Genomic DNA, 13,092 nt, shown 5'->3' on the forward strand with positions numbered 1-13,092 from the left:
AATGCAGATGACACAAGAACCACGGCAAGCCAGAAGTAAATGCAATTCACCTCCACAGGGGACTTCACCTGAATATATGACAAAATATACTACAAAAGCCCTGTGGCCCTCAGAACATTCACCTGTTCAGGCAAGTTCCAGTTCTGTGCCATTTACACTGGATATAAGAACATCTGAACACTGAGTGCACAAAGACTTGGCTGTGCCTTTTGAGGAGCATCTAATCTCCAGCTGCACAGCTATGCACTTCATCATTAAACAGAGAGACAGATCCAATGTGCTCTTTTAAATCTACTTCCAACTAAAAACAAACCAAGAACAACTTCAACAGAAGGTGGAGCTTAGTAGACCATAACCACCCTACAGGTTCTACAAGAGCCTTAAGGGAGAAATTGCTTGAATAATTAATGCAAATCCTCCCTGTGAAAGTTTTGTGTCTGCAACTGATCTATATTTGTCCAGAGAAGGGCAACAAAGCTGGTGAAGAGTCTGCAGCACACGGTCCTGTAAAGAGTGGCTGGTTGGGGGTGTTTAGTCTGGAGAAAAGTAGGCTCAGAGGGAAACTACAAATATCTGAAAGGAAATTGTAGCCGGGTGGGGACAGTCTCTTCTCCCAGGTAACAAGTGACAGAACAGGAGCACACAGTGTGCCAGGGGAGGTTCAGGTATGCCATTAGGGATAAGACACTGGAATGGGCTGCCCAGGGAGGTGGTGGAGTAGCCGTCCCTGGAGGTGTTTAAGGGAGGACTGGATGCGGCACTGAGGGCCATGGTCTAACTCCCAAGGTGGTGTTCAGTCAAAGGGTGGACTCCTTGACCTTTTTTCCAACCTAACTGATTCTGTGATATTTGACAATTCGCCTCAACACATAAGTCACATATGAAAAGTGCAGGTTTTCAGCCTCCATCCCAAAAACAACACCAGTGTCACCCGCGCTTTGCACGCTTCAATGTTGTTTCAAAGTAACGCCATCACCCGCTGTGAGAGCACCTGGGCAACCCGAGCTCCTTCCCGTCCCGTAGGGCTTAAGGGACGGCGCGTAGGTTCCTTCCCAGCCCCGGGGGAAAGTCCTGCGGGCTCTCTGGGCGGCGGGCGGGAGCACTCCGGTGTCCCCAGAGCCCCTGCAGCCGGCGCGGGGCCCAGCGCCAGCTCCAAGGGGCCGCTCCGGCGGGAGCCCCGCGGGGAGGCCCCAGGGCCGGCACCGCCTTTCCCCCGGATCACCGCCCCCCGACCGGGCACTCACCGCCAAGGAAGGTGCCAAGGACCAGGCATTTCTTCTTGTGCCGCTTAAGGAAACTCCAGAGCGACCGGAGCATCCTGCGAGCCTGGCCCGCCCCGGCGCGGCCGCCCCTCGGGTCCCGGCGGCGGCGGAAGGGGAGGAAGCGGCAGCGCCGCCGCCCGCGGTGCCCCGGAAGCAGCGCCCGGGCCGGGATGGCGGAGGCGGGGGAGGCGGCCGTGCTGGCCTGGATGGACCAGGCGCTCGACGTGGTCAGTGCGGGTCGGGGCGCCCGCCGTGCTGCGGGGAAACCGCGGGGAGCCCCGGGCCCCTCACGGCAGCGGGGCGGGGCGGGGGAAGGGGCCGGCGGGAGCTCCGCCCGCTGCTGTAACGCTGTCCTGTACCTCTCGCCAGTCTGTCCGTCTGTCTGTCCGTCCCGCAGGCTAAAGAGGCGCTGGAGAAAGGGGAGGTTCCCGTGGGCTGCCTGCTGGTCTACAACGGCGAGGTCATAGGCAGGGGCAGGAACGAGGTCAACGAGACGAAGAACGTGAGTGCCGCGGGCCGGGGACACCGCGACTCGGCCGCCCTGCCCTGGCTTGTCCCGGGAATGGGTCTCAGACGTGCTCTCCTGAAGTCACCGGGGTTAGGAGTGAGAAATGACCGTGCAGCCTCCCCTGATGAGGTTCTGTCCACAGGCCAGAACAAAAAAACTATTTCCTGTACATTTTAGACCTGTTGCAACCTTAACCATCAAATCAACTATAACACCTGGTGCTGAGAGACCCATTAGTGCCAACAGGGATTTTGTACGCTGGAAGTTGTGTATAAATTAATCTGACTGCAGGATCTGGCTGTAATTCATATTAGATGTCTCAAGTCTGAAAACATAATAAAAAGTCAAAATTTTTTTTCTAAGCTGAAAAATGTAACAGTAAAGAGGAATCATGATAGTAATTTGTTCTGCAGGACAATCTGTAATGTATTAAGAGGATTCTAATACAGGTTTAAGAAAGTCAGGTGACAGAGAAGTTAGGTGTCTCATGTTACACCATTGTAAGCACTGTGGGGAAGCAGACACTTCTTGGGAAAATCATGCCAGAGATAGTAATATTGTGAAGAAATCTCATGTTAATAAACAGACAGAACATAACTGACAAGACTGATAACAAAATCAAAATCAACTTTAAAATGTCAGGGAAGCTTTTTTGTGTCAGGGCTGTCTGAAGGTACATACTAAAATGCAAGGAGCCTGATTTAAAAACAGTCAGCTGGATTTTGGAAACAGTAATCTGTTAATACCTCTGAAAGCCAAGCTTTTTTCAAATTGCTGCTCAGCTCAAATTTCACTTCTTTTGTGGCTCAATTTTCACGAATGTTTATATTATAGTGATTGGAAATGCTGGGTACTTAGTGCTTCTAAATTTTTTATCAGATACGTAATTGCTCCATGTAGTCTGAAAAAAATCTAAGCTTGAAAGCAGTACTTGTTATGAAATGTGAACGTAGGAAATTGTTTTCAGTTTTCTCCTAACGATTTCTAGCATTATTTAGGGACCATCCTGGAAAAAAAACAATCCTCTTGAACCATTGAGGCAGTTCCAGCAGACATCATAAATGTCAAGGTCTGTTTTAAAACTAATTTATTGTCTCACCTTATACTGAAGGACTTTTCCAGAACATCATTCCTCAGATGGCTAAAAAAGTCTGATTTCCAGTTTCAAACTTTTTATGTTCTGTTTATATCTCCCTGTTCTTGTGCCAGCACCATCCATTATTTTACATACCTTGGATGTATTTAAAGTCTTATTCCTTTTCTGCTTTTGTTTTTCTCAAGCCAGCTGTTTAATTTCCTCTCAGAAGACAGGCTGGCTTTCTGTGTTCATTAGAATAATTCTTTTACATAGCCATTCCAGCTTTGATTCATTTTTTCTTGAATTCACTTAACCAGAACTCTTAAGAACACTTAACTGGAATTTTATTCCAGATGGACTTGTGCTTTGTTTGTTAACAATAGTACTTCACGTTCTCCGTGGAAGAAAGTCCACCCATGTTTTCTGGAGCTTCCTTGGTCCTTTATGCTGTTTTGTTGTTCTTCATTTGTTTTTTTTATTTTTTATTTTATTTTTTTGTAATTTTCTTTACTCCTGTCTTGAAGGTCATCCACCTCCTGAATGACCCTCTCACCCTGTCACTTCTCGTGATGTCTTTCATCATACAAAAGACATCACATCATCAGCTGCTTTCTGTAGGGCTTTTTCCAGTTAATGCCAGTGACACAACTGAAAACATTTAAGCCAAATGATCTTTGAGTGTCTGTGGTAATGAGTTCCCTCTGGACAAATATTTCCCCTGTCAGTGCAATGTCTCTTCTTTTCTTGCTCACCTTACATTCCTTGCATTAGGCTGTTTCCCCGCTCACAGTGGTTTCTCAGGTTGTGCTGTGCCAGATGCACTGGAGATGTCCAGAGAGACTGATGTTTCTCTTGCCTAGGAAAAACATTTGTCAAAGAAATTTACTAAATTAATTTAGTCTCAGCTATCTTAATGGCTTTTTTTAATTTACCTTTTATAAGGACTAGCCCTTATAACACTACTTTTAAAGGTTTGTTATCTTGCCTGCTGTACTATTGAGACCCTCCTGGACAGGTGTCATACAATCCTGATACCTATCCTTCCTGGTTTTTATTACAGTGACTCTGTGAAGGTTTCACTCATTTAACACTCTGCCTTGATGCATTGAAGCGTTGCTGTGAGACTGGGAGCTTTCTGGCTGCCACAAATGCAGCTTTATAACATACTGACTTTTTGAACTCCATGAAAACTTTGTTCCTGCTTTGAAGAAGTGATCATTTATCCAACTAGATCTTCAGTCCTTCCCTGCAATTCTGCCTTTTGTAAGGAATCAGCTTGCTTCTGAGCCTTTTGTCAATAAATTCTGTCTTCTCCTTAAGCAGATCCCTGCATCCTGTGATGTAATGGGCTGAAATTAGGAGCAGGTAGTGTCCTCTTTATGCCCTCTTTCATTATGTTCCTTAACTGCTCATTTTGGCAAAAAAAAAAAAATTAGTTGCCAAAAACTTCAGTGTTTTCAGGCTGTCGCAGGACACGTTCATGTCAGAAATACTGCTGCTTACTCTGTGGAAGTTATTTGCAAAATTTCTGATCATTGCAGTGTTCTGTGAGGAGTTGCTTTTGGGAGAAGGGAGTTTGTTTACAGCTGTGTCTGCTTTATTTTTTCAGGAGCATAGCTGTGGCATCAGCATTTCAAAATAGACATGACACTACTTGTCTTCCTTGGGCAACAGTGCAGCAAGTGTCTGTGTAAGACATTGGGTTTGGACAGCCTGGCGATTCATTCACAAGCTTGTGCCAGTGCTGTGTTCCCTCTGGAAGCTCCCACACTTGCTTGTTCACAACCTGAGAATTTTCTCCCTTACAGCATATGTGACCCTGCCCATCAAGAAATGTGTTTTTGGCGTCTTTATTCCAACATGTGATCAAATCATTCACTTCCCAATAAAGTGCTCTCTGTCCTAGGTCCTTTGTTGATACACACAGACATCTCCTCTTTGTTCTGTTTCCTTGGGTCATTTTAGCAAGTGTCCTGCAGGCACTGTAGGGGATTGAAAATGAAGTATTGTTTTTGTAGTGAAGCCACAAAATAACGCAGAGATTTGAGCTTTGGACCCCTTTACTCTCACTTGTTAATTATGGTCTAAAATTTAGAAAGTAAGCTTTTTAGGGCAGTGGTGATACCTTTATTGTCTGTGAAATGTTTGCCACAGTTTGGGGCACTGTCAAGGCGTTTAGCCCACTGAGTCAGCTTTTTTCCCTTGGTACACCATTTGCCACTCTGTAACAATTCTCATTTTCCCTTGCCACTCTTAACCTGCTTTTGCTTTCTTGGCTTTAGAATAGTGTGCAATATTTGGCAAGTTAAGCTTATGAATTGAATCAGTGATTCAAAATTAAAATAATCTGTTACTTTATACACAGCAAGTCAAAAAAAGGCTATCTAGTCATTGCTTAATACAAAATAAAATCTTAAGACAGACCTGGAAGGTCAATTTTTCCCTTTTATCTTGTCTTTAAGATGGACCTTCAATAGGTTGTGTAAGGAGGGAGCTCAAGAAACAAGTGTAAACCTTCCCCTTGCGCGTCCTTTCCACTTCTGGAAGTGAATGGCTTGGGGACTTCCAGAGTCCAAGGCTATATCTGGATCATTGCTTCTGATAGCTGTCCTCCATGCACATATTCTCCATGAGTTTGTCTAAACCTTTTTTGAACTCATTTTTGGTTTTGGCTCCCATAGCGTCCTGTGGCAATGAGTTTCACAATATAATTTGTGAAAGAGTATTTCCTTTTGTTCGTTTTATATCTGCTGCCTGATAATTTCATTGGGTGCTCACTTATTATGAGAAATAATAAATCACAGTTATAACTGTGATTTTTCCACATTTTTCTTGATTGTTTTAGAAACCTCTACTGCAGTCCTCTTAACTTGGAAAACTATTGACTGTATCTGTTAAGAGCCACAGTCTAGTTAGTCTCTAAATGGAGACGGTTCTGTAACTTGGATAATCCTTTCTCACCCTGGGGTGACTTTGTCCTGATGTTCCTGTGTCTTCAAGACATGGCATGACCAAAACAGTGTGTTTTACTTAACGTATGGGTACACTGGTGTGTAGTAATGTTCCATAGTAGTGTAATCTCGTTTGTGTAGCTGTCTTCTATTACTGCAGAAGCTGGTAGGACCTGCAGCAGCTGCATGGCCTTTCTAGGAGGTTTGAAATGTATTTGAACAGTAAGTATTAAACATAGCAGTAAGTTGTGAGCCCTTTGCCATGTATTGCAGAGCATCCCAGTGTTATCACCAGAGATCTTCACAGTGCTAAAACATTAACCCAAGTTCATGTTTTGAGAGGAGGCTATCAAGGGTCATGTAAGGACATACAAAACAGAAGTACGAATATAATCTGGATTGATTAAGTCTTATTCTAACGCTTGTGTCAAAAAACATCCTTTTTTTCAGAATAGATAGAAAAGGAAGGAAAATACTAATAGTCTTAATTCAAATAAGCATCAGGCTCTAACTGAAGAGTCCTTTCAAAACTAGTACTTCCTGAAATTTTTCCTGTCACATTTCATTGGTGTAACACAGTGCTGCAGACATTTCAGACAGCTACTGGGACATTAGTGATTGTTTTGGTCTCTCTGCTAATAAAGTCAACACTTGTGTTCACGTTTTTGTGCCATAGATACTGAGATACTAATTATTCAGTTATCTTAGATGAAAAAAGAGAAATTAATATTCCTTTGTCTTTTTGTAATCAGTCATATGCTGAAATCCCTGCCTATTACTTGAGGGACTGACTGTACGTGTATCCCCAGGCAGCATTAAACCTGAGGCAAACTGAAAATGTTGTGTGTACAGAGCACACCAGGAAGTTGTAGAAACATGCTGAAATTGTTGTATGTTCATGGTATATTCATTCCTTGTGAGCACAGGAATATTGTCAGAGGGAGGAAAAGGTACCAGCGAGGAGCATTTTGTTAATATTTTCAGAGAAAGTAATCCAGCCTGTATTCTTGCTTTTGGAAGTGGAGGAGGCTATGGGCTATGTCAGTTGTGCCAGTGAGCTTTGTGTGTCCCGTAAGCCTCAAGCAGAGCTTTCATGTCCTGCCTCATTGTGCTGGCATGAGTGAGAGAGGAGAACTTCTGAGCATGCTCCTCTGCCTTGGAAAAAGTAGAAGAAAAAAAATGTCACTTGTAGCTCTTGTGTGCTACACACAGGAGGTTGGAGTTGAATATTTTCTTTCTTGGATTGAGTATTTCTTCTGCAGTCTGGGTGCTTTAAAATGTCTTTTGCAACTTGAACCAGCAAAGAGCATTACATTACTTCTATAACAAAAGTGAATAAATGCAAACTTTAAAGAAAATACTTGTTTTTCTCTTCTAGGCTACTCGACATGCAGAAATGGTGGCAATCGACCGGGTCCTTGAGTGGTGCAAGCGGCACAAGAGGGATTATCGGGAGGTGTTCCCGCAGCTGGTGCTGTACGTGACTGTGGAGCCCTGTATCATGTGTGCAGCTGCCCTGCGCTTGATGAGTATCCTTTCCTGCTGACTCACTCTGGGAAACTGGCTCAAACCATTGCTCCTAACATGGTGGGCCCACAAAGAAAGGCTGGACAGTGTCAGGGAAAGCCACGAGGGGTGGTTTGAGGGTCTGCACCCACCTCCACGATGAACAGCGAGGGGCTCAGGAGTGACAGAGATATGGTGCAGTTAGGGCAAACAGCTGTTAGAGATTACAAACACATTTTAGAGATGTTTGTTAGGATGTAAAATGAGTCAAATGCAGTTCTGTGTTCAGCTTTGAATGTTGTATCAATCAGTAAACCATGTCTCTGTATGACCCTGCTTTGGAGATTCATGTTTCCTCTTTTCTGAGAAAGGCTGGATGTGCATTTTCAGCAGTACATCTTACATCATTCAAAAGTAAGTTCTGATTTTATGAGAGAGGAATTGTAGCTCAAGCTAATTTAGTTTGAAGAGTTCTAGCACATTTTAGGAAATTTGATGACTGCCTAGATCAGGCTTCTGTACTTCCTGCTTGTTTTTCACTTAATACCTTGACTCACTCCCATAAATTCCACGGGTCGTGTACGGCTGTCGAAATGAGCGATTTGGAGGCTGTGGCTCCGTTCTGAGCATCTCATCTGATGATATGGTGGACTCAGGAGACCCATTTGAAGTAGGCTGTAAAATGTTTCCCTTTGTTTTCCAGCTACTGTGCCTGGCTTTGCTACCAGGCTTTTAGAATCTTATGCATCACTTTAAGAGGACACAGATGGAAGATGATCAAAGTCAAGTAAAGTTGGCCTAATCAGAAAATAATGTAAAAAAAAATTAGGTACTAAAAGAAAACTGAGGAAACCCTGATGACAGTCTTAAATTATTTAAAAGGATGTGTCAAAGGGTAAGGGAAAGAATTATGCTTGTGGGACAAGGTAAGAATTAAATATATCTAAAATACGTGTAATACTTAGAACAGTAAATATATGCTACAGGAAGAGATGGGGGAAAATGATTTTAAGCTGCAGAATGTACAAACACATAATCAATAAATATCAAGTAACAGCAACTTATAAAATTACTGGGTTTTAGCTGAGCCACTGGAAATGATTGTATTTTTGTTTTCAGTCTGTGATTTTATGAGGTAAAATATATTAGCTTAGACTTACTTCATGTAGTTCAAATCCCAAAATAAATCTGAACTGCAACAGTAGCAGAGGAAATTCTAAAAAGTTTAGCTATCAAGAAACTTACTGAATAGTAGAGATGCTTTAGGCATCTTTGTCATGTGAGAAAGGCTGGACAAGCATTCAGTGGAGGTAGAGTATAAATAAATCTAGATGCTTTACAGCATGATACTACCTATGTACCCATACATAGATGTAGAGATTATTTATAGCATTTTATTTATTACATTATTGACAGTTGTACATGATTTTGCCTTAGACAGCGATACTGATTCCTGGAGTTCTTTTCCACATTTCACATTACTGATTTAATGAATGTAAAAAACAAGTAGCGTATTTCAGCATTGTAAATAAGCACTAAAGGCTCAAGGCTCAAAGAGTTTCAGTCAGGAAAACAATACTGTTTGGCACTCCAGTGTAAACATATTGGGCATCTTTCTGTCAGTGTGTCAGTGAGACTAACATCTGAATTAATTGGTGTAGTTGGGACTGGATGAGTGTTCATTTGTTAACATTGGCATGTGGTATTTAATTTTTTTATACATTCAGAAGACAGAAAGGAGAAGGTTCTCGATACTATGAATCTTTTGTTTCTGTAGGCAACTGCAGTGGAATGTATAGGAGTAAATACTTGTTTCCTAGCATGGGTGGAGATTTATTTAGTGTGAGTGACATTTAAATGCTTTGTCATTAGTGTTCATGGCATAGAAAAGTATTTTAGAAGGACCAAAAAGATCTGAAAGGTGACTGTTAGGAATAAAGAATAGATACGTGGATGAGTGTTTTCTGTCAGGAGTCTTATCTGCAAATACCTAGCTGCATTTCTCTTATCTTTCCAAGTGCTTGAGGAATATGGGAGGTTGGAAACACATTAATAAGAAAGAAATTGTGGATTTCATAAAAACTTTTACAGAATTTACTAAGAAAGTTTGTTCTACCTAATACTAAGTTATTACGGAAATTACTTATTCTATTAAGCCTCAACATAGTGTTTTTAAAGTGTATTAGGTATTAAACCTGAAAAGGAGATTTTTTTGACCCCTTAGTTGACAGTACGGTTGTTTAAAATTATTCTGTACTCAAGGCATTATTGTGAAGCATGGAATATGTTATTCTCAGATGTGCTCACTAACATCATTCTAATTTGAACAGTGCTCTTCTGGCTATCGTGCTGAAGAAGCAGTGGAATTGTTAAAAGCTTTTTACAGACAAGAAAATCCCAATGGTAGGTTTTACATTAATGCATCCATTTTGATCCCAACCTAATTTAAAAGAATGTTGGCACTGGAATTACTGTAATTCACTTCTGATGATTCTTCTCCTTTCCTGTTTCTTGGCAGCACCAAAATCCAAAGTACGGAAAAAGGATCGTCGTCAGTAGCCCTACACTTACCAAAAAATAATATGTGAAGGTTTCTTCAGCATGCTGCTTTTTGAAAATTTGCAGTTCAATCAAACTGTGTTTAATTTTCTCTACAGAGTTTTTACTAATAGGATACTTAGTACCTGTTCCTGCGTTTTTATATTTATGATTTCTTGTTATCATGACAAATCAAAAGAGTAAATGGCTGTTTTTAGAAAGAGGAAAATGGTGGTTCAAGTCCACTTGTTTACAGACAGATCCATTACAATGGTGCTTCTGTACAGTACATTCTAGAATATTTTTTCCTTCTGTGTGTGGAGAAGCATCTTGCTTTTCAATAGCAAATGTTTGCTTAGGCAAGCAAGCATCTCTCTTAGAAGGTTACATTTGTAAGTCCTTTACAGTCTGTGTGTCTATAGTCACTCAAAAGGCATATAAAGGAATTGTACAGTCCTTGAAGACTTAAGACCATTGCAAATACTTCCTCATTTTTTTCTGCCTTAGCACAAGCCAGATTTTCAGAGGTAATTTCTGAAAGTCACATACCTGTGTAGACAGGGACATACAGACAATCACATGTCCGTTTGTGTCTGCTGTTGCTTAATAAGGATAAGCAAATATCACTGGGCTGCACAACACCTTCATACAGAGTTGTGGAGAAACTCTCCACAATTCTCTTTAGACTGTCCACTCCTCTTGTAAATATCAGCATAAGAAATACTTCATTTTTAAGAATCCACTAAGAAGTTGTTCTGAGCTCCTAAATTATTTACTAAATAAATATATATATATATATATATATTATATATATATATATATAATTATATATATATGTAATATATATAATAATTATATATATATATATATATAATTAGTATATATAATTATATACTAAATTATAGTAACCAAAATGGCCAAATACAAGGGAAAACCCAGAAATGAAGTTGGTAATAATATGAATAAAATGTATTTAAGACACTTTTCATTGTGTTGGTTGGCTTTGTCATTTCCGTGTACTTTGCCTGGCCATGCAGTAATTTATAATCCAGAAGAGGGCCTTCAAGTTCCACTAATGAATTAAGAATACGAGTATGGTTCAGTCTTGATTGTATACCTCTTAGTGGATTCTTACATGAAGGATAAAATTGTTGGTAGTTTATTTGGCTGTTACACAGAAATTTGAGAAATGCTGTAGCGTTTTTTATTTTATGCAGAAGAGTGTTCGAAATTTTATAACTATAAAAACTAAATACAGTTAAATTTTTTTGGTATTTCAAATAAATGCTTTCAAAAGTGTTTTTAAGAAGAATATTAAAAGCATTACTTTGTCACCATTGTTCTTAATAACTTGTATTTTATGTTTTTACTTAATGTTTACAAAATGACATGGGAAGAAAGCGTTTTTACCATAATAGGTATTTTCAGAGTTTAGAAATAATATTTCTTTGCTTAAGCCCTTTAACTGATGTCAGTAGCCTGTCCTGTTCTCCTGACCATTAGAGCTCTCTTTGAGTCTTTCCCGTTCCATAAACAAAAGTTATGACTGTGTTTGTAGATTAATCTGCCTCAGAGCTCGAAGGGCTTCTGAACCAGACAGCTAAGCTGAAATAGCTATTTAGGAACAGACCATTTTTAATGACTGGGATGGCTTTATTGGAAAGAAAAGGCATGCCTGTGATGATGGTATTTGGCTGGTGATAAAAGATGGCAATTTATCACTGTAGATATATTCACATCTCAGCTGGACCATGATTTTACTTATACCTTGAAGAAATCACTGAAGTCCAAATTAAAGACATCAGACATCTGGCTCATCACTGACATCAATGACAATAGGAATCAGAGCCTTCATACTGTTTTGAACCAGGACCTAAATCTCTCAACACAGTTTCCTTTTCAGAGGGGCTATGAACACTTTCCTTTCTCATTGCTTTCTTTCACAGAAGGATGTTGTTATTGGAACATGTGGGACAGTAGGAGCCATGTAAATAAGTAGAAAGATTACTGGTAGTAGGACAAAACACATTTTAAAAGCTTTCTCCAATTTTTCAACCCTTAAGTTGGAACAGATTTTTTTTGTCAGTGGTAACCTGTCACTTAATAAACAGTTCAAGTCTTGTGCAAAGCCAAAAGAGGCTGAAGAGGATGAGAAAAATAAAAATTTATTTTGAGAACGATCAAGGCTAATAATGTGCATCCTGGAACAGAGGCATGGCAGAAAAATAGTGTAGCACAATAAAAACTGTCATTTTTCAGAAAGGTTATAAAAGATACTTCTGTTTAATGTAATGTGTAATCAGAAGGAAAATGGTCTAGTATTGAGGTAAGTTTGGATAGGGGAGTGCGCGGGGGCGTGAACGGCCCTGGAATCCGGCTATCTGGTGAGGGGCGAAGGCCAGGGCCCCTGCGCATCAGAAAACAGCCCCCCTCGGCGGCTTTGGCCTCGGGCTGAGCTGGGGGGATAGCTCGGAGCAGCGCGGTGAGAGACGAATCAGGAGGCGACCACTTGCTGGGGGTAAAACTGTCGGTTTATTACAGAAGAACCAACAAAGAGGGGAAAACACCCAGCAAATGGCCCCGAACAAGGGGCAGGAGAGGGTTTTAAGGGAAAAGGGGGGAAGAAGGCAGGGAAACCCGGCTATCCAATAGAAATACATATTTGGAGGTACGAAACATAACTGATACACTAAAGTAACCAACTGTTATAAATCATAGGAGGGGCTCCGGGGCTACAGCCAACCATACCTCCCAGAGAAAGGAAAATTCTCGAAACCTGGGAGGAGAAAAAGAGTGATTGACTGACCCCAAGGAGGAAACAACTTTCACTTTATAAGAGAAACCAAGGGAGGAGCAGTTTCATTTCCATAGCAACATAACTGGCAGGGTAGCAGCAGGAAGTAATACAGAAAATGGGGGGAGCAAACTAACGAACTTAAGAACACACCACAGCAGGGGAGGGGGTTTTTTTGGCTGTTTTGGTTGGTTGGTTGGGTTTGAGATTTTTTAGCGTAATAATTAGCTTGGGGAACAAACTGCTGAAAGATTACACTGGAAGCAAAGATGGAGTCTCTTCACCTGAAAATCCTGCTACTTAGCCAAGTAAGAACAAATGCAGATATGCAGGTATTTTATAAAACAAACAAATCAGCTCCTCCGAGAACACAAGCCCCTCCTGAGAGCCACGCAGGCGGCTCCTCCTGCTCCCCAGGCAGGGCAGTGCTCTCCTCCCTCCCTGCGAATGGCCCT

The 13,092-nt window shown here is 41.2% G+C and overlaps 2 protein-coding genes across 3 annotated transcripts in view; one reads left to right on the forward strand and one right to left on the reverse strand.

Moving 5' to 3' along the window:
- The window catches only part of PEX3 (peroxisomal biogenesis factor 3), a 20,994-nt gene extending 19,628 nt beyond the window's left edge, over positions 1–1,366 (reverse strand). Inside the window, exon 1 of the mRNA XM_064708273.1 lies at positions 1,245–1,366. Coding sequence (XP_064564343.1) covers positions 1,245–1,317 — 73 coding nt within the window. The 5' untranslated portion in view covers positions 1,318–1,366. The remainder of the gene's footprint in view (positions 1–1,244) is intronic.
- ADAT2 (adenosine deaminase tRNA specific 2) lies at positions 1,282–11,177 on the forward strand. Of its 2 annotated transcripts, none has more exons than XM_064708274.1 (6): positions 1,282–1,489; positions 1,660–1,764; positions 7,178–7,328; positions 7,869–7,975; positions 9,636–9,708; positions 9,824–11,177. In XM_064708274.1, the coding sequence occupies exons 1-6, from the start codon at positions 1,433–1,435 to the stop codon at positions 9,862–9,864; spliced, it is 534 nt and encodes a 177-aa protein (XP_064564344.1). In that variant the 5' UTR covers positions 1,282–1,432; the 3' UTR covers positions 9,865–11,177. The 2 variants fall into 2 exon arrangements, with proteins under 2 accessions (XP_064564344.1, XP_064564345.1); XM_064708275.1 differs by having other exon boundaries at positions 1,448–1,486.
- The last annotated feature ends 1,915 nt before the right edge of the window (positions 11,178–13,092 follow it).

The sequence above is a fragment of the Zonotrichia leucophrys genome, chromosome 3 (genome assembly GCF_028769735.1).
Source record: "Zonotrichia leucophrys gambelii isolate GWCS_2022_RI chromosome 3, RI_Zleu_2.0, whole genome shotgun sequence".
Taxonomy (NCBI): domain Eukaryota; kingdom Metazoa; phylum Chordata; class Aves; order Passeriformes; family Passerellidae; genus Zonotrichia; species Zonotrichia leucophrys.